Source organism: Rhopalosiphum maidis, chromosome 1 (assembly GCF_003676215.2).
Source record: "Rhopalosiphum maidis isolate BTI-1 chromosome 1, ASM367621v3, whole genome shotgun sequence".
Classification (NCBI taxonomy): domain Eukaryota; kingdom Metazoa; phylum Arthropoda; class Insecta; order Hemiptera; family Aphididae; genus Rhopalosiphum; species Rhopalosiphum maidis.
In genome coordinates, this window is record NC_040877.1 from 40,042,180 (window position 1) to 40,066,925 (window position 24,746).

At 27.2% G+C, this 24,746-nt stretch overlaps 3 protein-coding genes across 7 annotated transcripts; 1 reads left to right on the forward strand and 2 right to left on the reverse strand.

Moving 5' to 3' along the window:
• Nucleotides 1–3,414: 3,414 nt before the first annotated feature.
• LOC113554840 (lipoyl synthase, mitochondrial) lies at nt 3,415–7,131 on the reverse strand. Its single transcript, XM_026958903.1, has 8 exons — nt 6,978–7,131; nt 6,540–6,666; nt 6,151–6,474; nt 5,932–6,088; nt 5,806–5,863; nt 5,555–5,713; nt 3,812–3,927; nt 3,415–3,737 (listed from the first exon to the last, which is right to left on the reverse strand). Exons 2-8 carry the CDS (start codon nt 6,597–6,599, stop codon nt 3,481–3,483), a joined length of 1,131 nt encoding a protein of 376 aa, XP_026814704.1. The 5' UTR covers nt 6,600–6,666; nt 6,978–7,131; the 3' UTR covers nt 3,415–3,480.
• On the forward strand, nt 6,955–9,114 carry LOC113554848 (iron-sulfur protein NUBPL). 4 transcript variants are annotated; one of them, XM_026958923.1, is made up of 9 exons: nt 6,955–7,097; nt 7,469–7,601; nt 7,669–7,831; nt 7,924–8,049; nt 8,135–8,174; nt 8,240–8,424; nt 8,491–8,679; nt 8,737–8,834; nt 8,901–8,966. In XM_026958923.1, exons 2-9 carry the CDS (start codon nt 7,548–7,550, stop codon nt 8,964–8,966), a joined length of 921 nt encoding a protein of 306 aa, XP_026814724.1. In that variant the 5' UTR covers nt 6,955–7,097; nt 7,469–7,547. The 4 variants fall into 4 exon arrangements, with proteins under 4 accessions (XP_026814724.1, XP_026814740.1, XP_026814715.1 ...); XM_026958914.1 differs by having other exon boundaries at nt 7,012–7,255; XM_026958939.2 differs by lacking the exon at nt 7,469–7,601 and having other exon boundaries at nt 8,901–9,114.
• Nucleotides 9,115–9,915: 801 nt separating this feature from the next.
• Nucleotides 9,916–24,731, reverse strand: LOC113554825 (spectrin alpha chain). Of its 2 annotated transcripts, XM_026958882.1 has the most exons (40): nt 24,504–24,731; nt 22,505–22,665; nt 22,334–22,429; nt 22,143–22,278; nt 21,840–21,970; nt 21,576–21,764; nt 21,321–21,509; nt 20,680–21,018; nt 20,385–20,621; nt 20,087–20,275; nt 19,848–20,003; nt 19,649–19,781; nt 19,401–19,585; nt 19,147–19,299; nt 18,929–19,088; nt 18,639–18,844; nt 18,021–18,248; nt 17,772–17,906; nt 17,381–17,644; nt 17,123–17,314; nt 16,455–16,691; nt 16,107–16,388; nt 15,918–15,959; nt 14,750–14,898; nt 14,490–14,685; nt 14,031–14,429; nt 13,717–13,972; nt 13,400–13,595; nt 13,147–13,333; nt 12,961–13,091; nt 12,672–12,876; nt 12,402–12,606; nt 12,188–12,308; nt 11,896–12,115; nt 11,319–11,581; nt 11,195–11,249; nt 11,033–11,127; nt 10,683–10,966; nt 10,457–10,623; nt 9,916–10,386 (listed from the first exon to the last, which is right to left on the reverse strand). In XM_026958882.1, the coding sequence occupies exons 2-40, from the start codon at nt 22,652–22,654 to the stop codon at nt 10,258–10,260; spliced, it is 7,287 nt and encodes a 2,428-aa protein (XP_026814683.1). In that variant the 5' UTR covers nt 22,655–22,665; nt 24,504–24,731; the 3' UTR covers nt 9,916–10,257. The 2 variants fall into 2 exon arrangements, with proteins under 2 accessions (XP_026814683.1, XP_026814692.1); XM_026958891.1 differs by lacking the exons at nt 15,918–15,959; nt 24,504–24,731 and having other exon boundaries at nt 22,505–22,654.
• Between the last annotated feature and the right edge of the window lie 15 nt (nt 24,732–24,746).

The window sequence follows — 24,746 nt, forward strand, 5'->3', positions numbered from 1 at the left end:
CATTCTTCTCCAACTCTTCAAGAACTCCATTATTATAATATAAATATTTTTCAATAAACTAATAAAGAAAAAACTGTTTATATAATATAATACCTGAATGCGTATAGACAGGTAGCTATATACGGTATACTATAGGTAAACAAAAAGGATAGTACAGAAATAGAAAACTATAATACTATAAACAGAGCCGTCCCGAAAGACAAATCATGGAGGCCCATGATTCAATAATTTGCCAATTCTAAAAAAAAATTTTTCTCGCTACGCTCAAATTATTTTATAATCATTATTATTTATTATATACATCTTCTAAACATAATATAGGGAGACATATTCAGTAAATATTGATAACTCTTCACCAATACAAAACATCAGAGAACATTTTTTGATATTGGTCAGCACTTACAACAGTAGGTAAAATAAAAATTTAAAACTTAAAATTATATGAGTATTCAATATTAAATAATAAATATGCTTATCTAATAATACACCATTTTCAAAATTCAATTATTCTTTGTTTTATATTGGACCACTGGTGTCAGTGGCGTCGAACTCATTACTCATGGTAATGTGAAGTAATCGCTTCACTTCTTAAATGGATGGGTGTGTATAGACTATAGGTGAGTTCTAGGGGTTAATAAAGTTGAATAAAGTGTTAAATATAGTATAATTGAAGCCTGATAACATGAAACATAGAAATTATAAATAAAATAAACAACAATTGATTTTGCTTCATAAAAAAAGACTGAGTTCTGCGCCACTGACTGGTGTTGCTTACTTATATCAACGTATCTAAAATATATTTTTCAATACTTAACAGAATTAGGGAGTCCAACCTAATATACATTTGAAATCTTTTTTGTAATATGTGTAAAAGGTTATATTAGCTTGAGTGCTTGAATTTTGGTCTAACCAAGTGGGCTGTTTTCTTGTACGGTGATGGAGTTTGAAGTCAGATTCTGAATCTATACCATGGTTTGCTGCGAAGGAGATGCTTATGCAGTTATGCACAGAGACAGAGTGCATATTTTATTATGATTATGATCAGGGTAATATAAAAAAAACTCTGTAAATAGAATGAAATATGTTTTTATAAATAATATGATCTGTATATACATACTGCTTATACGACTATACAGTATACAGTAATACCACAATAGTCGATAGATACATCATATACATATATATATATATATGCCTATGGTATACATTGACTGCCGACGTCTGAAACTCGCACATTAACACATATCCAATCTATTTTTATCACGTAATCGCGAAATAAAGTATTAGTATTATACATAATACAGGTATTATAACATATTCATACAAAATATTTTATAAAAGCCTATAGTAGGTAATAAAATTATTAAAAACTTGTAATAAAAAGTATTATATTGATACATTTAAAATATAATAAATGAAAAAAAAATTATTAATTGAAAAATAATGATTTTTTTTTTTGTCTCATAAATAATATTTTAGTATATTATTATGTTTTGTTAAATTTTCGACTCGGTGAACTAGTATCAAATGTGCCGACTGACCGAAACGTGTGTGGGGGGAGGTGTTACCCTCCATCCATACACACACACCCACTACTAGGGACGGCCCTGACTATAAAACTAAACGCACACAAGCACACTGACTTGAGTAATTGGTAATTGATTAAAAATAATAACACTTTATAAAAAATTAAAATATTAAATTAAAAAAATTCTTTATTATAATTATATAGATATTAATAACTAAGAAAATTAGTTTTATTTTTGTGTAACATTTCCAAGTAAAATGATTTTTACACTTAAACTTAGCAACATAAGTGTACCTATCCTTTAAAACTTATTTTTTCACCGCCTTTATTAGATTTAAAAATTAATCCAAGGATAGAAAAATAGTTTGTAATTGACGTTACAATACAGTGACTACAAACCAATTTTGTCTACTTGTCTTAAGTACACATAACACAGTAAGATAAATTATGAAAAGCTCTACAAATGGAATTTCTAGCAATAAAACCTTTTTTTACTCTACACTAAAAGTTATATTTTATTGAAGTAAATTAAAACATTAGAAAATGTTGCTAATTACAATATTTTTTAAAATTATATTAAATACTCTATAATATTATTATAGAAAATATATTATGTACATTTAAATTATGTTTGATCTTTATTTTCTTGGTATTTTTTCTGGAAAAAATTTGAAATATAAACTTTTTTTTATAATTTATTTGAATACTTTAAAATACTTTATTAAGTAGAAAGCTATAATTTTAAATGGTCACCAGTAAACAATTTTAAAAAAAGTTACTAATAGATTGTACCTGGAGGACTGAAGATGTATTGTTAAGTTGAGGTTTTGATATAAGCGCTTGTCGGTAATCCTTAGCCAGTAACTTGAGCAGCTAAAAACGAATTTGTCAAAAAAGTATTCATGTACCAATAATTATTTATGTTTAATATTAAATGATTTATTTATTTTAAATGATAGATATTATGTAAATTCAAACGATAAATATAATCATGTCATAAGTATACCTTAAATTGTGCATATAATTATACCGCAGTCTACACTTTTCATATTATAATAAAGTATATTTTCAAAATATAAATATTAGGTAATTTGATCTTATTATGTTCAAATGCATCTTGCTTTTTATATCTGAATTGTGAAAATAAAATAGAATATTAAAGTTTTTAAATGAATCAATTTCAATATAATCTAGTTTCAGTGGCAAAAAAATATATATTTACCTATAACAATTGTCATAGATGAATTTAATAAGTACAGGAACACCTTTGTCGTTAAATGTGCAAATTTATATTATCCTATTCTAGATGGGTGTCAACATTTTATGTAGAGGTATATAATGTCATAAGTAAAATTTTGGACTTTGTTGCCACTGTTTAGTTTTGTAGAACATAGTTAATATTTAAAATAAGAAAATATCAAGGGCGGGTACATTTTTAAGTATTACAAATTGATATAAGCTTCATTTTACACCTTAGTGATAGTGGATATAATTAAAACCTATAAAGATGCTGATTACAGTAAAATTATTTATTCACTTATAATAAGTTAATTATTTCTAATTCACTAACAACAATTAATCAACTAATCAAACATCTGATAAATATTTTTGATAAATGTCATCTAATCAAATAAATAATAACTTGTATTAACTTCAATGTATTACCAATATAATTATATTATAATACTTTTATTATTATTAAAATTAAAGATAATTTATTTTTTTGTGTATATTTATAAAACAAGACTCCTTCATGAATACCCATACTTAAACCTTACTTTTAGAGCTCTATTCACTTTAAATTTCCAATGAACAGTATTTTCAAAACTGATTAATTTTTTATACTTCTTTCTACTTTCTATGTGGTTTTTATAATAATACATATATAAAATTATATATTATATTTCAATAATAACATAATAACAATATAATAAACAACAACAACAATGCATTTAAGTAGTCTTAGAATTTTTAGACTCCTGTGCTTCTTTACGTTTTTTTAATACATTGCCGATAAAAAATTCACCAGCTTTGTATGAACTTCTTACAAGCGGACCACTTGCTGTGTACAAAAATCCCATCTTATCACCAACCTCTTGCCAATGTTTAAACTTCTCAGGAGTGACATATTCAATTACTTTTAAATGTCGTTTTGTAGGTTGCATGTATTGTCCAAGTGTAACACAATCCACTAATGATTCTTTTAGATCTACAAAATATATGTTTTTAAGTAGCAAAGAAAAGAAAAACATTTATACCACATTTGCAATATGTAATAATTACCTTTAAATGTTTGTTCAATTTGCTCATCAGTTTCGCCAAGACCCAGCATTATGGATGATTTTGTTATAAGTTGTGGATTAAATTCTTTAGCTTTACGCAACACTGACATTGTTTGTCTACAAATTACAGGATTAAAGATTATAATCTTGTATAATAAGTTTCATACTGGAAACTTTAAATTAAAAAAAAAAAAATGTGGTATATTAATGACTTATGATCAAGACTGGACTGGGCAGGCGGGATACCGGGGTATAGGGACATGTTTTTTGTTTTTTTAGGGGTGTTTCTATAGGTATACCTAAGTGAGCTGATATTTTTTATTTTCCTGGTAGAAATTGTTGATCCAGTTCGGTGGTCTTGCTTATAACTCTTTAAATAATCAAGAATTAAAAGAATTTTACACTCTCCTGTGTTGTTATTGTCTTGCAAATAAACAACATAAAAAAAATTCTGTTTAACAGAACCAATTTTTTGTTTTTAAATAATATGTTTCATATTATAATGAATTAAAATATTTCAAAATTTAAAGGTAAGATTGATGATTATTATCCGTAGCACCTCTTAAGGTTTTAATGATTTTTTTTTTTATTTTAAAGTGCCTATTTAAAATATCAATCAAAGCCAGTGAGATTCCGTTGATTATTTTATTTCTTTTAAGTTTGATGATAAGTCAATTTAAGCTAACAACATAAAAAAAGTTTGCTAAATAAAATTTACAATAATAAAAAAGCAATATTATGCTGATATTTTTAAAATTTAAATTTAATTGATCTACTATCAAACCCAAAGTTAATAAATTGATGTATTTTTATGCTGGTTTTTTTTACAAAATGTTAATTTTAAATATTATAAACAGTATATAAACGCTAATTATATTCAGAACACTCAATATTTTTGTGTAGAGCCTTGCAATTTGAATTCTGTTTTTAAGTTATTAAATTTGTTATTAATTATTAATGAAGTAAACAACATATTTTTTCTGCTATAAGTTTTTAAATTAATACATAAGTCAAAATTATAATAATTTGAATTACTGTAATTATTACCTCAAATAAATAGGGGTGAAAATGTCAATTCAAAACAATCCTAGAATAATTATTTCACACATAGAATCAAAAATTAAAAATTGAGTGCATTTTGTAGTTTTTTTGTTGAATTGTTGATAATACTATCAAAATTCATTAAAAAATTAGGCAAAAAATAATAAGTGGTTAAAACAGGTGGTTGCTATTAAAGAAAAAATAGTTGTACTGAGCATGCACATATCTAATTAAATTTAAAAAATGCATAGGCCATAAAAATGTATATTTTAACTAAAATAAATAAGATAGCAACCAACTAAAAAACAGAATTCAAATTGCAGTGTTCTATGCAAAGATATTGAGTGTTCTAAATTAGTATTTACACACTGTATTATATATTTGTGTTAGTATTTTTGAATTATAATATTTTATATACTAACAACTCGCTTAGAATAATTGGAAGTATTGCAAGTAAGCAACTATCATACAAATATACAATCACTGAGTAAAGCCATAACATTCTTAAATATTTTATCAATTTAACTTTAATGTGCTCTTTTGTGGATCAATGTTAGCGCCATACAGTTGTTAAGAAAATATGATCATTTTATATTTATTTTAACTTTTTATCACTATTCAACTTGATACCTAAGTGATTGATTTAATATTTCTTGAAGTATTAATAAAAATAATGAACTATGACTATACATATTTTATTTACCTATAATTTGCTCTTCGATCTCTAACAAAAGGTGTTAGCTTTTCAACAGTTTCAATATTATGAGCAAAAACATCTAATCCTGAATCTACAATAGTTTTTACATTTTCAGCTGATCCGCGAAAATCTGGTACCAAACACTCAATCATTATATTAGGATTACTAAAAAAAATAATAATAAATTAAAAGAATATAAACAGAGCAGGAATAATAAACAATATTGAAAATTGAACTACTTAGGTTATTTGACTAACCGATGTTTAATTTCAACTACAGTTTCAGCAAAATGAGCAGAACCACCATCTTCCAAATCTGAAAACATTTCACCATATACAATTCATTATTCAATAAATATAATTTTTTTCTTTATTTTAATATACCATCTCGATCAACTGATGTCAACACAATATAATCAAGTCCCCATGATGCAATGGCTTTTGCTGTATTAACTGGTTCGTTGGGATCAGGAGGTGGTGGGGCTCTAGATGTTTTAACAGAACAAAATCGACAGCCCCTAGTACAGGTGTCACCCAATAACTGAAAAATAATTAATCAATAAAAATACAATATAACACAAAATATGTTTTTTTAAATAATACCATAATTGTTGCAGTAGCTGTGCCATGTTTACCTCCACCCCAACATTCACCAATGTTTGGGCATCGAGCTTCCTCACAAACAGTATGTAAGTTCAAATCACGCAGTTGCTCTTTAATTTTTGAAAAATTTTCTCCAGTTGGTATTTTAGTTTTAAGCCAAGGAGGTAAACGCAGTCTATCTTCTTCGCCTTTTGCTCGTCGTAATTTGCCACTATAGTTCTTTGATGTTATAGGTGTTTCATTTATAAAATCAGATAAGTCCGGTCCACTTTGAATTACCTCACGGAACTTATCTCTAACTGTTGTTGACTTAGATCTACTAGTCTAAAATTTGTTTTAAAATATTTTTTATGTTTTATTGATGTTATTTAATAATTTTAAAAACTTACTTTGAATAATAGATAATTCGGTTTCCAGTTTGACCCAAATTTATTAATTAAACATGACATTATAAGTAAATAATATGTTAACTAATTTGGTTAGACTTGAATCATAAAAACTGAATGCTGGTTTTGGCTAAAATAATTGGATGTTAAGTAATAGTAATTATTGATTCAACTATTCAAGTACATAAAGATCAAAAAGATAAAAAAAAAATTATAATTGTGATAACACCGTTTTCGTCGAAGTAACGAAAGCAAACGTTTTGCAGACAGTTTACTGATACGATGTATATATATATATTTATATATAAATATCATAATATATTTTGTTCATTACCAAAATTATCCGATAAGGAATTTGTATTAAAAACACAACACAGATTGACAGATGTCTGATAATATGTATCTGTGATTAAAAAGTATATTATTAATTTTTACTCTTACTAGGAATCATCCGGCATCCAAAGCTTTAGTTAGACATAGCACAGAGACCATTGTTAGAGCTGTGATGAGATATTGTTAGATCTGGTGCACTATAAACAGTATAAACTGTTTAAAAATTCGGTTAGTGGATAAATATTTAACATAATTATTAGTAATTAATGTAATAAATGCCCTTGGGTTAGCTATAGAAGCAAATTGCAAACATAAAGATAATTTGTTTAAATTGCATTACACTACACATACAACTCATTACGTTAGGATTGTGTACGCCGGTACAGGTTTGTTCGATTAACATTGTATTATTTATGTCTGTCGGTGGGACATTTTTATATTTTTATATCTCTATTAGACTATTCTAGTGTTTATCACTGTTTTAGATAGTATCTAAATTTATGGTACTATCTAAAGTTGTGGTGTCTATGGACCATAGATAATAGATACTGTGGACTTATGGTTATCAATTTGATATTCAAAATTTAAAATATTTGCAGAATTCGAAAATTTGTTGATTTATGAATTTAGCAGAAATTGTATTATTAATTTAATCAATCTAGAATATTATATTTTATTATGTTTATAACAAGTTCAATATCTACTATTAACCGGATTTATCCTTTGATGAATGTGAGAACATGATTTTTTTTTCTAAATTTTTGTATATTTATTATGATTAACGGCTATATCATTCCAGGATCAATTAAGATGTACATGTGTAAAAAATTTATCACAATTAACTAAAAAACAAGCAGAACTCATGAGGAAAAAGTTGCCTCAAAAACATCCAATTAATGGTGTGAACCACATAATATTGGTGGCATCTGGTAAAGGAGGTGTTGGTAAATCAACAACAGCTGGTAAGCTAATGTATTACAATTTATGCTATAAACTTAAGTGTGTAAAACATACAATACTTAAAGTATAATAAAGATAAATGTTTATTACTCAGTAAATCTAGCTACAGCTATAAAATGTGTTGCACCTAACAAAGATGTTGGATTATTGGATGCTGATGTATTTGGTCCATCTATACCATTAATGATGAATTTACATGAAACCCCTTTAATTAATAATAGTAAGGGTTAAGGTTGTTATTCTTTGTATTTTAATAAAACAAAATATTACATTTTAATTAATTATTTGTTATTTATAACATATAGATAACCTTATGGTGCCTCTCATTAACTATGGTGTTAAGTGGTAAATTATTTATTTCAAGACAATTTGTTTTTTTTTTGAAATCTAATTTAATTTTACTATTATAGCATGTCAATGGGTAATTTGATAACCAATCAATCAGCAGCTATTTGGAGAGGACTTATGGTAATGGGAGCCATCGATAAATTAATTAGAGGTGTCTCCTGGGACCATACAGATTACCTTATAGTAGATACACCACCAGGAACAGGAGATACACACTTATCTCTAGCTCAAAATATTCCAATCAGTGGTAATAAAATAATGTTAAATATTTATGAATTATTACAAATATTTATAAAAAATATATGAATTTTAGGTGTTTTAATTGTTACTACTGGTCAAAAAGCTGCTCTTGATGTGACCAGGAGAGGTATAACAATGTATAAAAAGTTAAATATTCCTATTTTGGGAATAATACAAAATATGAGTACTATGAAATGTTCAAAATGTTCAAATGAAAATTTTATTTTCGGAGATAGTGTTCAAGAATTAGCCACACAAGAAAGTATTTAGTTATTTTATTGGTAACTCATTGAATGGTAATATTTAATATTGTTTTCAGAAATAGATACATTATTTTCTATACCTTTGGATCCTATTATAACTAATGGTTGTGATTCTGGTCAGCCTATTGTCATCACTCATCCGGAATCCTCACAAGTAATTGAAGTTATAAAAACTTTTTTTAATAGAAATACATATCTTATCCTGTATATTAATTTTTAGGTTAAAACTTACAAGAGTTTAGCAGAATATTTGATAAATTCGTTAAACAAAGTCACTAGTAAGTGAGACATTTGTGACCATACATCTGTTGAACATAGATTCTAATACTTTATGATTGTATTATTGTTTAAGTATATAAATATATAAATGTATACTAAACTAAAATCTAGTTTTATGTATTATGTTTAAATAATTAAAGTATGTATATAACTTATTTTACTCTTTTTTCTTTATTTTTATAAAATACCTTCAGTCTAGATTATTATAATATTCTCAGGATATTTCTGTGCATTTACAAGTCAAATCCCAACATATATTGATAATCATGTTTTAAAACAAATCAAAGTTAATAGTAAATTTTGATCTAGTATTTAACTGATACTGGCGAGTAGCGTTAAAGGTAATATAAACACTATGAACACACTGGATTCTACTCTGGTCGGTTTCCCGCCTCATATTACATTGTTGTTCTTTTAAAATAATTATATACATTTAAATAGTTACATCAAAATATAACATTTTGTCATGTTGTATATTATGTAAAAGTGTTTTTAATTGAAAAATGAACAATACTACAAATATATTCTTGGAAAAAAGTTTTGACCACAGTTATCTTGATGACTATTTGAATTGTTCATAGAATAAATGATGATGTATTATATTATATTTATTTGTGCAGTACCAGAAATGGTGACTAGGTATAACAAAAGATATCATCATCTTAAATATTTTATACCACATTAATGATATTTAAGATTAAAATATATAAGCATGGTTCAAGAAACTATAATGTAACTAGGTTTATGTTATTGATATGAGATGACTAGCTTTTGTTAAACTATATTGTAATTTATCTGAAGAAGATATGTTACATTATTTATTTACCATTATATTTACTTCTTCAAAAATAATCAATTTTTGACATTTTAAATCTAAGGAAAGAAATAAAATACAATTTATTATTTGGCGAGACTTTAATGTGAAAAATAAATTAGGTAAAACATAATTGCATGAATAAAACTCACAAGCATAAGCAATTTAATAATAAATATAAATATAATCATCTCTTTCTATTCTTAAGTAATAAAATAAATAAATAATAATAAAATTAAAAAAAAAACATGTTAGTAGTAGGTAGATTCATTAATGGTTAACATTTTAATGCCAAACAAAAATACATAAAACAAAAATTCACTCTCAATTAAAATAAAAAATAGAATATTTTACTGATATAACATTTGAAATGCAAATTATTAATAAATTGCTCACATGATTTAGTCTTAAGCTAAATAGTTAAGTATACGTAAATAAATCTATTATAAAATATCTGATTTAGCGTGCAATATAATATTATGCTTTAATTTTGAAAAAGTGTCTTAGTAAACTCTATGTAATCAAGAGCCCCAGTGATTGGCCGTTCAGTTTTTGTATCCACAAATGGTTTCATACGAGCAACACAATAATCAGCCATATCCTTGGTAAGGTTCTATGAATAAATACAAAAAAAAATATATACAATCATAAAATATTGTATAATGATGCTATGTGATACTTACAGCATACAGTTCTTCTTTTGTAACATATGGTCTATCACCAGCAGTGATTGCTCTGAATGCATTCTCAATCTCCTCTGAACTTTGTACATTTTCGGTCTCTTTGCTGATCATGAATGCCATGTACTCTTGAAGAGATACATAACCATCACGATTTGGATCTACCACATCTAATAACAATAAATAAATTAAATATCTGCAGAAACAACATTTAAAACAAATACAATACCTAATATTGCTTCAAATTCAGGATCAGGCTGTCCTTCTTCTACCATAGGTAAATCATAACCTAAAGCCCTGAGGCAGGATTTGAATTCGGTTTTATCAAGACGCCCAGAGCGATCCTTGTCAAAGTGTTTAAACATCATTGAGAATTCTTTCAGCGCGTCTTCACTGACACCTGATTGATTTCTTGCTTGAATTTGTTGTTCTAGATTGTGTTGCATTCGCATACCTAATTGATCTAGTTGATCCCATTGCTGAGCTAAACCAACTGTACTATGTTCCGTATACCTTATAAATGATTGATTAATATTAGTTTATTTTGTAGTATATAATAATATTGAAAAAAAATAGTACCTGTTGTCTAATATTAGATGTTCTTCGAGAATAGCCCCAAGGTCTTCAATTTTCTTTAAATCTGAACGACGAGAACGCACTTCTGTTGCTTTACGCTGTAAAATAATTTAATTGAATAAATAAAACACATAATTCAATGAAATATTTAATGTAAAAAAATACTTTAATGGCTTCCAGTTGTTGTTCTAATGAACCAGATCCTTCCATCATTGATGTTCTATAATTGAAGTAATAAAAAATACATTAATAACTTCTAAAATTAATGGTATTAACTAATTATGTATACCTAGTTTCGGTTAACCATTGGTGGAAAGTATTGGCATGTTTAGCAAATTCTTTTCTAAGTGTATCATTCTCATCTTGTCTTTGGGCTTCTTTAGTTAATTCAATATCTCGCTCCTTAATGATTTTTTGAAGGTTACGCCAAGTATCCTCTAAAGCTTCCATGGTGAACCATGTGTATGGGTTAGGACCAACATTAAAACTTTTTATCTGATGATCAAGGGCAGCCAATGCTTCAAAATCTGATTGAGCAGATGTCAATGATGCCTACATAATAAAATAAATTTATACAAAAAATAATTAGTTCAATTATTTTTTACTATACTCCATTCAGTTTAAGAGTACACAGGGCAGTGGACGAAAACTCACTGTATACATGCATGTCTCCTTAATACCGGTTATCGGTCCTGGTGTTAGCCAATTGTTTATCCCCACCATTGCTATTACCTCCTGTTCATCCACTATGCTACTGTACGATATATTACCAAACGATAAATCAAGGGGTCTGACAACGTACAGCATTCAGTAGCATATACTTAAACCACCAGTGTACTCTGAACAAAGTATAACTATTTACTTACTTGGAACTGTGCATGTGCTTCACGAAGTGCTCTGATTTCCTCTATGGAATTACAACGTACAGGGTCTGTTAAATCTTCCTCAGCATTTTCAAACCAGGAGTTAAAAGCAGAAGCTTTTTTAGCAAAAGTCAAATACAGTTCTTCAATTTGTCGGAATTGGTTTTGCATACGCAATAATTGCTGTTTGCGGCCATCAGAATCGCCCAATAATTTTTGCCATCTAAAAAATATTTACTAGAGTTAATGTTGAATCAAACAAACAAAATACAATACAATACTAAACAATTAATACCTGTCAATTACATCAGCATGTCGTTTTAAAATTGCTTCTGATTGATTATGATTAGCAGTAATCAATTGATCCTTTAGAGCAGTGATATTTTGTATTCCTTCATGTTCAAACGCATGAAGACCTAATTACAATTTTTTTTTTTTTAACTATAATTATCTATGTTGGTTGCGTTTTTATATGAATAATATGAAAAAAATCAATTGTAATTCCTTACCAGCATCAAAAGTTTCTTGTTTCGTAAGTAAAGTTTGAACAGTGGATAAATCTCTACCATATTCTTCTGATCTAACATGAGTTTCTTTATCAGCAATCCATGATTCAACAACATCTGCTTTCCACATAAATTGTAAGTAAGCAGAATTATCCATCAACTTGGATTTGCGTTTGGCAGCCAATGCAGATAAATTGTCCAACTTAATCTATTTATGTAACAAAGTTTTATAACCATTTCAAATTTTAGATTTTAATTAACTTGTATAGATACCTGAAGTTGTTGGCAACGCTGTAATATACTATCTGCATGATGGTTCTTTGAATCTGCAAGGTCAATACCTCCGTGGCTTATTTGTTCACAACGATCACGATGAACAGCAAAATCAGTTTCAAATGCATCATGCTTTTTCAAAAGACCCTGTACAGCTGCCATAGTATCTCCAAAATCTTCCACGGATAATAATTGATGTTTTTCACTGAATACAATAAATGACAGACAAATACATAAATGTTTTATAGATTTGTCACATGGGCAATTTATAAATGTTATATTAATTTACCTGATCCAAGCTTCTTCTTCTTCTACTTTGGCTAAAAATTGTTGATAGGTTAACGACTCGTCTAATTTTTTTCCTCGGTTTGAAGCCATTTGTTTCAATTCATCCCATGCTTGATTTAATAATTTTAATCGCTTAAAACAAAAAAAGTCAACAAAATCTTCAAAAAAAAAAAAATTAAAAACTTACCTGTTCAATTTCTGGAACGCCAAGGTTAGAAACATCCATTAATTTTTCTCCAGCTTCTTGCACTGATTGTATAGCAGGTTCATGTGATGCTAATTCTGCTTCGAGTCTTTTGTGTTTTTTTTTAAGATTTTGTACACCAGTTAAATCACGGCCATAATCATCAGATCCGACTAAAAGTTTTTTCTCTCTAAAATTAATAATAAATAAATACAAATTAAAAAAAAACATAATACTTTTAATATACACAACTTACTTTATCCATGATTCTTCATCTGCAATATCTCTGAAGAATTGATGTAAAGTGTTAGCTTCATTTAAACGAGCTTGGCGATGTGCTGCCAAATTTCTAATACGTTCATATCTTTCATTGATAGAACTACGACGTTCTTGGATACTTCCTGCTTCAAATTGACCACTCTCAATTAATGAATCAGCTTGACCATTCATATCTAAAAAAAAGTTTTAAGGTTATAATTATTTTTAAAAAATGAAGTATTATGAATATTTAATATAAAAACTTTTAACTTTAAAGATTTGAGTAAACATTATAAATTATTTAACAATATTAACCTCTAATACGATCTTCATGTGCCTGAATATCAGCTTCAACAAGTTGATGTTTTTTAATTAAATTTTGAACAGATGCCAAATCCTTTCCAGAGTCTTCAGATGTTAACAATGATTCTACTTCGCCCAACCAGAAATCTAAATCTTTAACAGCAGCAATATAGGTACGCTGTTTGTTTGCTTCCTTGAGTTTCAACGATTTCTCAGTTGTTTTTTGAGTCAAATATTCCCATTGATCAGCAATTGATCCTAATCTTGACTAAATTAAAAATATATATTAACATAAATTGAAAAAATATTAACGGTTTAATTAGTACCTGAACAGCTTCATCTGATCCAGCACACTGATGTTTATCAATCAAATTCTGTCCCATGCCTAAAACACTTTGAATTCGGTCAGCATTGGCAGCTAATTCTGCTTCAAATGCTTGATGCTTTTGATGTTTAGATTGAATATTTGCTGGATCCTTGTAACTTTCCTCTGTAGCCAATTGAAGTTTTTCAGCAATCCAATTCTCAATCTCATCAGCATCTCTACTAAACTGCTGTAATGTCTGTGATTCACCTAATTTTGATCTTTTTTCAATTAAAGCCTCTTTTAAATGACGCCATCTATTTAGAACTTGTTGTCTTTTTTCATCAATTGGAGTGGCAGCATAATGTTGTGCGGCCATTAATTGATCAGCTAATGTTTGTAAAGCTGCAATTTTCTCTTCCTGTATTAAGTAAATTTTAAATTACAACTATGAAAATATTTGTTTTAAAAACAATCATACATGTGCATTAATAGCTTTGTCAAAATCTTCATGTTTTTTAATTAAAGCTTCAACATTATCTCCCTTAGAATCAACTTCTTCAGACGCAAGGAATGCCTCTCTAGCTGACATCCAGTTTTCAGCCTGTTCACAATCCCTGTAGAATAATTGCAGTTCCAGGCATTGATCTAGTTGCATTCGACGGTTTATCCATGCTCTATATTTAAAATTTAATTTTATTAGACTCCAAGAAAAATTATTCTTACTAACTGAAAACTCACTCTTCCAACTCTTGTCTAGCTTCAGTCATGCTTTCAATTTTTTCTTGTATTTCAACACTAGCATAATGTCCAGACTGTAAAAGTTGTTGTCCAAACATTTCAAATGTTTGGAAGGTGCCAGTACGAGCATCAATTTCTGTGCGATGCTCCTAAAATAAAAAATTAGTATAATAAAAGTAAAATAAAATTTTTAATCTAAATAGTGAAAAAGTGTAGCAGAATGAAATATTAATTTTTTAGTAATACTAAAGACAGAAGAAATATCATCAGTAAAATGTTATGATAATCATTACTTATTAGATAATATTAATATTAGTTTAAAAATATCTAAAACATATTTTAAGTGAAAAATTCATTGGTGTATTTTATTAGTATACAATGTCTTATTATTGAATGATTGTAACATCATTAAGTTATAAGTAACAACACTCTCATAATAAAAATAATAAGTTACATTATTAAACATTAAAAACAAACTTAAAACAATGAGTTAATTTAATTTTAATTACTATCATGGCTCAGGTATTCACTTACAATTGTCTATAAAAATAAAATTGTACTATTCTATAGTAATTTCTAAAATAAAATATAAGTAAATGCTTGCAAATTTATACTGAATATTTAAATTTTTCTTGAAACAATTTTAAATAATGGCATAATGCCCATTAGTACTATGTTTTTGTCACTTAGTACTAAAATATAGAAATTAGTATTAAGTAAGATTATGTTTTACTTAGTAGATGTTATTAAATAATTATAAATTTGATGTTTTGTTTTTATTATTACCAACTGACTGAATGATAAATATTATAGTATAGTAGTATATACAACATTTAAGTGCACTTGATAACATTTACAGTTGTAAAATATTGTGATCAAAATTTTATTTTTATTAGTTTATGAATAATGCAATTTGTTTCAAATAAAAAAGAAAAAATATACATTCAGTTCAATGATTACTGAATATTCAAAGTAGACTAAAAATAAAAATTTGAGCAAGTATTATCTATTTATAATAATCTAGGCACTATAGTTTAATACTTAATAGTATTGAGTAAATACTATTTTTAGAAAGTGAAAAACCAAACTTATAAAATATATTTAATAGTGTCAGTGAAGTGCAAACTTTAAATGACATATACACAAAAACCAATACTTCATTTTGTACCTGAGCTATACCATAACGATAGTCTATTTCAGCTCTCAAACTCTACAAAAATGATAGAACATAAATACATATGTTTGACATAAATAAAAAAAAATAATTATGCTTTAATTGATACTGTGGATATTTTTAAACATAAACTCAATATTTGAATCTAAATTTTTTAGGTGTTTCTATTTTTGTTTAATTTACCTGATGGCGTTCCAATAATGCTTCAGCTCCAGTGACGTCAGATGCTAATTCATCACTAGAAACTAGACCCATCATTGAATTAATCCAAGACATCAAATCACGATAGTCTGACAAGAATCTCTGCAAATCATAAGAATCTAAAAGTTTCTCCTTTCTTGTATTAGCTTTGGCTGTTAACTGAGTCCATTCTTCATTTATTTCTCTTTGTTTCATGTAAGTATTATCACGAGATTCAGGATGTGTGTTCATCAAGCGATTAGCAGTTTCATCTAATTGGCGAATCTAATGCAAAATGTCAGTTTTTTATTTGAACTTTTATTTTATAATATGACAAAATATATTTCTAACCTTATCTTGTAATGCAGCCAAATCACGTTCTAATCCTTCATGTTTACGTTGTAAAGCCTGAACACTTCTTAAATCTTTACCAAGATCATCATTATTAAGAGCATCATCTTTTTCACGAATCCAATCACGTGTTTCATCAACATCTCTATGGAATCTTTGTACTTCATGAGCCGATCCTAATTGTGTAGCTCGGGCTTGAGTAAGTTGTTGAAGAGATGTCCATTTCTCATTCAAATCCTATTTAACGTTTTTGATAATAAAAAATAAGCAAATAAATTTAGCTTAAATATATCAATTAAAATATTCAATATATATAATAATTGGTTATGAATAACTTTACTTAAAATAATCACCTTTAATAGGTTTTAAGACTTAATACGTTTTTTTTAATTTTTCCACCCATCCAATTTGAGTTCATATTTTTAATTAAGTTGTTTTTTTTTTAACAATCTTAATTAAGAAAATTAAAAATAAAGAATTGGAATGCAATATTGAACCTTTTTAATAGTTAAAAAAAATCCAAATTAAAGATTATTTTGTTAAAATATTCAACGCTGTCTTATTATAAACATACTGCATATAAAGGTTAAAATCATATATGCCTATAGGTTCTCAGTAAGTACTATACATACATATTTATCAATAATGGTAGTAATTATTTCACAAACCTGAATTTGAGTGTTTATTTTCAATGCTGCTTCTGTTTGTCCTAAACTCATTAACTGCATTGCTATTTCGTTCATTTCAGCTAATCGTACTTCATTGGCTTTCAAATCAGATTGGAAATCATCAAACTTCTTTTGCATAACTTCCACTTGTTCTAAATCTTCTCCAACATCTTGTACTTGGGCATGGTTTTCCTAAAATATTTAACATGAATTAATAACCACGAAAACACTTATTAGTAGTGTAAAACCCGAACAAACCTTATCTTTAATCCATGTGGCCAATTCTGCAGCTTCTCTGACTAGTACATACGCTTTAACAGTTTCAGCAAGTTTAGTTTGTCGTTCTTTTGCTAGATTTAAGAGTCTTGAATATTGAGCTTCAATTTGTGCTTGTCTAGCTGCAATTGATCCACCAGTAGCCAAATGTTGTTGAGATGCACTCAAACCAGAAACTTCAAGTCGTTTTACATAAGGAGCAGGGACAAATCCTTGACGATCATTTACTTCTACTTTCCACCATTCCTAAAATATTAAGATAATGTATAATATTAAATAATAATTAGTTGATTGTGGATACATTATAAAATATTACAAAATATAAAAACTACTGATAATATAAGTATAGTCTGTAAATATTAAAAATGCCTACTTTATTATTAGAATTTAATAAGATTAAAACATCTCCTTTCTTCATAGAAACTTCTCTCGGTGACTTTTCAGTATAATCAAATAATGCCATTACACATTCCTTTCCACTAACATCAACCACTGGAGTTTCTTGTTGCTAAAATTATGAAATAAAATTTATTTACCATGAGTTATAAAATATTAAGAATAAGAAAAAATTAGAAATAATACAATAAAATGTTTTAGATTAAACAAAAACATTTCGCTTTACCTTGCATGCAGCAGCTTGTTCTGAAAGTGATCCAACTGTAGTTTTAAATGCCTCTAAATCTGACAACAATGCTTCGTGCTTTTTTAACAAGGCTTCAGAAGAATCTTCATCTCTTCCATAATCTTGACTTAACACCATTGGTTCTTTTTCTTTAACCCAAGATTCAGCTTCATTAGCGTCAGCAAAGTACTGATGCGCTTGAAGAGAATCTTCTAAATCTTGTTTACGCTGAAAAAAGTATAATTCTATTTTATAAAAATAAATAAATAATACGAGCTAAGGATTTTCAATGAAGAATAATACAGTAAAACGTCAATTATCCACACTACAAATTTATTTTTAGTTATACTATTTGGTACGTTCGTTTTACATAATATGAAATAATGAAAGATTATTTTATTATCTACTATGACTCACTCTAATTATAGGTACGTTATACACTCAGTAAATTAGTTTTTAACTTTATTTTTAACAGTTATTTGATTATCCGCACCCCTTTAGTCACAATTAGTGCGGATAATCAACGCTTTACTGTAATAGATATTGATACTAAACAATTTAAAGTATTAATAAAAAGACTACATCAAACTAGTAATTACTATAATATTAAATGCATACCTGATATGCTTTTTCTTTAAGATGATTCCAATGTTTATTAAGATTGGCTAAACGTTGTTTTATATCTTCGGAAGCAAAATGTTTAGCATCAACCATTTGTTGTCCAGCTTGAGTCACAGCAGCTATACGAGATTCATGATTGTTAATTTCAGCCACAACAGCTTGATGTTTCTTCATTAAATTTTGAACACCAATTAAGTCACGACCTATAAATACAATTTATATTATTATTTTATTTGCTATAAAAAACATTAAATTATAAAAATGTATTTAATAACATATATTTTCACCTCGATTTGTTGATGCTGCAACAGGTTCTTTTTCACGAATCCAAGCTTCTTCGTCTTCAACATCTCTAAATAATTGCTGTGCTAAAAGAGAGTCTGCTAAGCGTTGTCTACGCGTTTCCATGGGTTTTTTTAATGATGAATAACGATCACATAACACAACCTAATATGTAAATAAAATATTAAATAAGGTTAATTTTTTGCCAAAAAATAGTAATTACTTGTTTTGCACGAATGTTGTCTGCATCAAAATGACCTCCATCAACAAACTGATCAGCTGTTATTTTAACACCTTCAATTCTATCTTGATGTGAAGCAACATCAGCTTCCAACAAAGTATGTTTTTTTTGAAGATTTTGTACACTAGTTAAATCCTTTAAAAAAATGAATATTAATTGAAGTATAAAAAATAATAGTAATTATTATTATTTAAGAAAATAATTTTATAAAATAGATATAATAAAAATAAAGTTACTTTTCCATAATCTTCACTTAGTAATTGTCCTTCGACTTCTGATAACCATAGTTCTATATCTTCAACAGTACGATTAAATTGCTGTTGCTGTGCAGCTTCACGTAGTTTTGAACCTTTTTGTCCTGATGCAGTAACTAAATTCTCCCATAAATGAACAATTTCATCCATTCTTAGTTGAATACGACCTAAGAATTAAAAAATATATTTAAAAAAAAAAAAAAAATATTGCAATTATAAAATTATCATACTCAAAGCATAATGTTTAGATTCAATAAGTGCATGACCAGTAGAAGTAATTTCTTCCATGCGAGATTTGTTAGCATTGAGTTCCTGTTCAAAGTTCTGATGTTTCTGTACTTTTCCATTTAAATTGGTTGGATCCTGATAACCAATAATATTAATTACATGATATATATTCTAAATAAATAAAAAACAAATATAACTTACAAGATAACTGTCATCATTAGCAAATTTTAATTTTTCATTAATCCATCCTTTTGTTTCATCACAATCCCTTTCAAATTGTTGAAGTCTATACGAATCTTCAAGAACACTGCGTCTTTGTGATGATTTTGCAAGTAATGCTGTGCGTCTTTCCAATAACTAAAAATTATATATATGAATGATTAAAAAATGTTTAGAATAAAAAAGTAACGTTATAAACAATTTTTATATTCCATATTTACCATTTCACGGCGTTGTGCAACATCTTCAGTAGCATAATGTTGTCCTTCAATTAATTTCGTAGCAAATTCATCAAGAGCTTTAATTTTTTCTTCCTGAGCAGCTAAAGATTTTTCAAAATCTTCATGTTTTTTAATCAATGCTTCAACACTATCCAGAGAATCACCCAAATCCTCATTGGATAAGAATGCCTACAAAAATTATATTGTATTTTTAAAATGATTTAATTATTTATTACTATGATTTATGGCATATCATTTATATGCGCTATATTAATTATTCATATTTAAGTATATATACTTCTTGTTTGGCCATCCATGTATCAGCTTGTTCAGTATCACGATAAAACAATTGCAAATCCATACATTGTTCATACAATATACGTCTCTCTTCCCATAAAGCTAACAATGAGCTCTTTTCACTGATTAAATTGCCTAAATTTTCACTAACTAATGTAGGTGCATTTTCACTTTTCAATATATGTTCTCCAGATTCTAATGCAATGCGGAAACTATCTTCTCGAGCATCAATTTCTCCCTATTCAAACAATTAGTATTAATTTAAAATTAAATTTAAAATATAATTATTTATATACCTTATGTTCTTGATGTCTTTCAAGTAAAGCTTCAGCACCAGCTACATCCTTGGCCAATTCATCAGAATATATTATCGCCTTCATATCATTAATCCAAGAAGTCAAATCACGGAAATCAGCTAAGAAACGTTGAAGTAAATAAGATTCATCTAATTTTTGTCGGCGTTCCTGTGCTTTAGCAGTTAGACGTTCCCAATAAGCAACTATTTCTCCACGCTTATTTTGAATTTGTGAACTATGATCTGCATGAATTCCACATAAACGATCTGCTTCTTGGCCCAAAATTGAAACTTTATCTTCTAAAGCTGCTAAATCTCTTTCAACTCCTTCATGTTTCCTCTAAAATAAGAAAATAGCATGAAAAATTTGTTTATCATTGAACTATATAAATAGGCTGGGCTCATTCTATAACATGTTGTGCCTCATTCATTTTATATGTAGGTAATAAAATGTTGGTTACATATTACCTACAAGTTGAATATGTTAAACTTTACACAACATAGTTTAGTATGAAGTCAGCATTATAATAATAAAGCATGTTCATAATATCAATCCTGCATATGATACCACATCAACTATACTACTAAATATATAATAAATAATAACTATTTTTAGTATTAATTTATATTTTTATAACAAACCTGAAGTGTTTGCACACTAGCTAAATCTCTTCCATAGTCTTCAGAAGACAATATACCATCCTTTTCAGATATCCAAGCTACAGTTTCATCAGCATCACGATTAAAACGTTGTATCTCATGAGCTCCAAATAACCGTTCTTGTCTCATTAAAGTCAATTGTTTAAGTCGAGTCCAGGCTTCATTTAAATCCTAAATATACAAATTCAAATATATATGTATATAAATAAATGTTAAACAGTTTAATTGTTTATTTACCTCTTTTTTCTTCAAAATTGTTTCTCTTTCAGGATGTCCTTCCAGAACTAATTTGGAGGCTAAATCATTTACTTCAGTAACACGATATTCTTGTGATGTCATATCCTTTTGAAATTCATCAAATTTACGTTGCAATACTTCTACATGTTCTAGATCAGCACCAAACTCATCAGTAGTGACAAAAGTTTCCTAGACACAATGTCAGGAATAATTAATACACAGAATAAAAAAAAAATGTTCATTCAACTAAAATTTATTATTTACCTTATCATTGATCCAAAACATAACCTCATCACATTGTCTTAAAAATTGAACTAAAACCAAAGCTTGCTGTAATTTAACACCTTTTTCAGCCAATTTTGATAAAAGTAAATCCCAATCTTTGTGTAATTGCTCTAAAATTGTTTGTAATTTAACATTAATATCTATCTATAATAATATTTAAAACTAATTGAATACTGAAGACTTAGAAAGAAATTGGATACAATTGTTTTGTATAGGTATCATCAAATTATTCCAATCAAATAATGTTTTATAAAAAATTTTATTTATACACATTTTAATTACCAAGTCTTTGACGTATTTCAGATGATGCAAAATGATTTTGATTAATCATTCCCATTCCAGTGTTATCCAAAACAACAATTGCATTACTATGTGCAGCAACTTCGGCTTCAAATGCTTGGTGTTTTTGAATTTTAGCCTAAAATTACATTTATTATAATTATCAATATAAAAATAAAATGAGTAATAATAACCTGCAAGTTTGTAGGATCTTTGTAACTTTCATCTGATGCAGCCTGTGTTTTTTCAAGTATCCAGGATTCAAGTTCATCTGCATCTCTTTTAAAATACTGTAATGAAACACAAATTAAAATATAAATTTCTCTAAATAATTTTAAATGTGAAGTAATTCAATTTTAAATTACTTGAAATCTTCTAGAATCTTCAAGTTTTTCTCTTTTTAAACGGGCTTCTGCTTTGAATTCACTATAGCGATCAAGTACTTGAAAACGACGATTTTGGATATCCTCAGCAGATTCGAGGATTTTTACCTCTTTTGGAACCAGAGGATCCATTTTGAAAATGTCTTAAATAAAATATTGGTTTTTGTTATAAAAATTATCTAAATACAATTTCAAATCAGTAAAAACATCAAATAGCAATTAATCTTTTTAAATGTTTTGTTACAAATCAGTATGTAAAATAATTGATAATTATTTCAAGATTGACTAAATATTATAAATATTGATTATCAATGACTTATAATCAAAATAATTATGAATGAAAACAACTAACTAGTTAGCTAATGTTAGATTATTATACTAAGGTATTATTATATCTTGTGATATCAGGTACATTGTAGTATAAATAGTAAACAAGAAATATTAATTCTTTAATGAAAATGTATAATGATTTCAGTCTAGTCATCTCATCTGTATATAAATATATACAATTAAAAAATAATTTGAACCTTTAACTACCTAATTACTTAATAACCCAATTAAGATACAACTTATTTACAAATTGGTACTATCAAAGATTTATTTGTAATAAAATAATAGTTTTTTTTTTAGACATTTATTATTTGAAAATGAATTAAAATAATACAGTAATTTAACCATTCAATAAAACAAATTATTTATTTCTAACTTATCTTAACTACAAAATCATCTGAATTAATATACTATCTAACTAAACAAAGATTATAGTTTTATTTTATTTGCATACCCTTAACTTTAAACAAGTCAAACAAAATTAAAATAAATATTAAAATTATCACAAGGTCAAATTGATTAAGTGCAATATAACATATTAAAATAAAGAACTTATAACAAAACACCAAAATATAAACTATCTTTTATTTGTTGTTTTAACTTTACTATAGTTTTCAATTTATAATATTAATGATAGATATTTTAATACTTTTAAGTTAATTTGTTTGGTGTAAGTACACCATGTAAAAGTGACAATGACAATCTTCAATAAAACATGCTAAGTTATCTACTAAAAATCTAAAATAGTACTTAATAATATATATAAATAATTAAAATATTATATTATTTGCATTATATATTAATAGATTGTATTTAAATATTTTTAGTAATAATATAACAAGCGTTATACAACTTTAAATTCAGGTAGGAATGTTAATAGACAGATATTTAAATTAACTACTAGTTACTAAGAAACTTGACAAACTAAGTAACAAGTTTTTATATACAATTAAATATAGAACTTATGGTGTTAATATCTTATAAAATAATATTTGATGAGGAACTGATCAAATTAAAATTAGATAGGTATCTACTAATATTTATGATTTATATGTTAATAAATAGAAAATCAAACCACTTACTAAATTATTTATCTGTAATATTTAATTCTACACAATATAGCCCCTTAATTACACGACTATTAGACTATTTCACAAAATATTAATTAAGATTTTAAAAATAGTAGCAAGTTAACCTTTACTGAGTCATGAATTGCAAAATCAACACTTATATCATATAGTTGATTTAAAAAAATTCAAACCCTATTACTGAAATTAAATGGATAAACTTTATACAGTTAGTGAGCAGTTATATTCACTGCGCAGAACTTAAAAACCACCATTAAATACCAAGTACCTACAAAAAGGGTATGTCAATTATATAATGTATTATTGTGTATACAATAATAATGTATAAGACATTATTAAAGAATAGTAATAGGTCAAGTACGATTCGAACTTCCAGCTTGGGACATAAATTACGAGGAAAACCCTGGAATCGTGCAGTTGTCAGACAAAACCCGTGGCCCCCGATAAAATGAAAAATGAGAACATTTTGCAGCAAAATACTAAGCTGGGTGTGGCAAAAGGAAAAGCGACACGGCTTCGGTGGCACCGTGATCGATTACACGAAACATAAAATGTCTAATTACCTTGTTCACTCGGCACCAATTATGAGTACGATTTTGTTTATTTCTCCTTCATACACGAATTGTCATTTCTCAATAAACGTCCGGTCACTTATTGACACACTGCACGATTAATTGCGTTATTATAACTGTAGATACGAGCACAATACGAGATGACTAGATGAGAGAAAAAAAAACAAACGGATTCCGTTCAATAAACTCGGAACTTCGTCACCGACGAAATTGGATCGTCAGGCGGGCGGGTGT

Bases quoted from the DNA above. Each gene is read 5' to 3' on its own strand.
- LOC113554848 (XM_026958923.1), top strand. From the start codon at position 7,548: ATGTTTATAACAAGTTCAATATCTACTATTAACCGGATTTATCCTTTG. The intron at 7,602-7,668 runs GTGAGAACATGA...ATATCATTCCAG, and splicing joins GGATTTATCCTTTGATGAAT to GATCAATTAAGATGTACATG. The intron at 8,425-8,490 runs GTAATAAAATAA...TATGAATTTTAG, and splicing joins TCAAAATATTCCAATCAGTG to GTGTTTTAATTGTTACTACT.
- LOC113554840 (XM_026958903.1), bottom strand. From the start codon at position 6,599: ATGTCATGTTTAATTAATAAATTTGGGTCAAACTGGAAACCGAATTAT. The intron at 5,714-5,805 runs GTTAGTCAAATA...TATTTTTTTTAG, and splicing joins GTAGTTGAAATTAAACATCG to TAATCCTAATATAATGATTG. The intron at 3,738-3,811 runs GTAATTATTACA...TATATTTTGTAG, and splicing joins AATTGAACAAACATTTAAAG to ATCTAAAAGAATCATTAGTG.
- LOC113554825 (XM_026958882.1), bottom strand. From the start codon at position 22,654: ATGGATCCTCTGGTTCCAAAAGAGGTAAAAATCCTCGAATCTGCTGAG. The intron at 19,300-19,400 runs GTAACTTTATTT...ATTTTTTTAAAG, and splicing joins TAAGTGAAGATTATGGAAAA to GATTTAACTAGTGTACAAAA. The intron at 17,315-17,380 runs GTTTGTTCGGGT...TAAATATTTTAG, and splicing joins CCACATGGATTAAAGATAAG to GAAAACCATGCCCAAGTACA.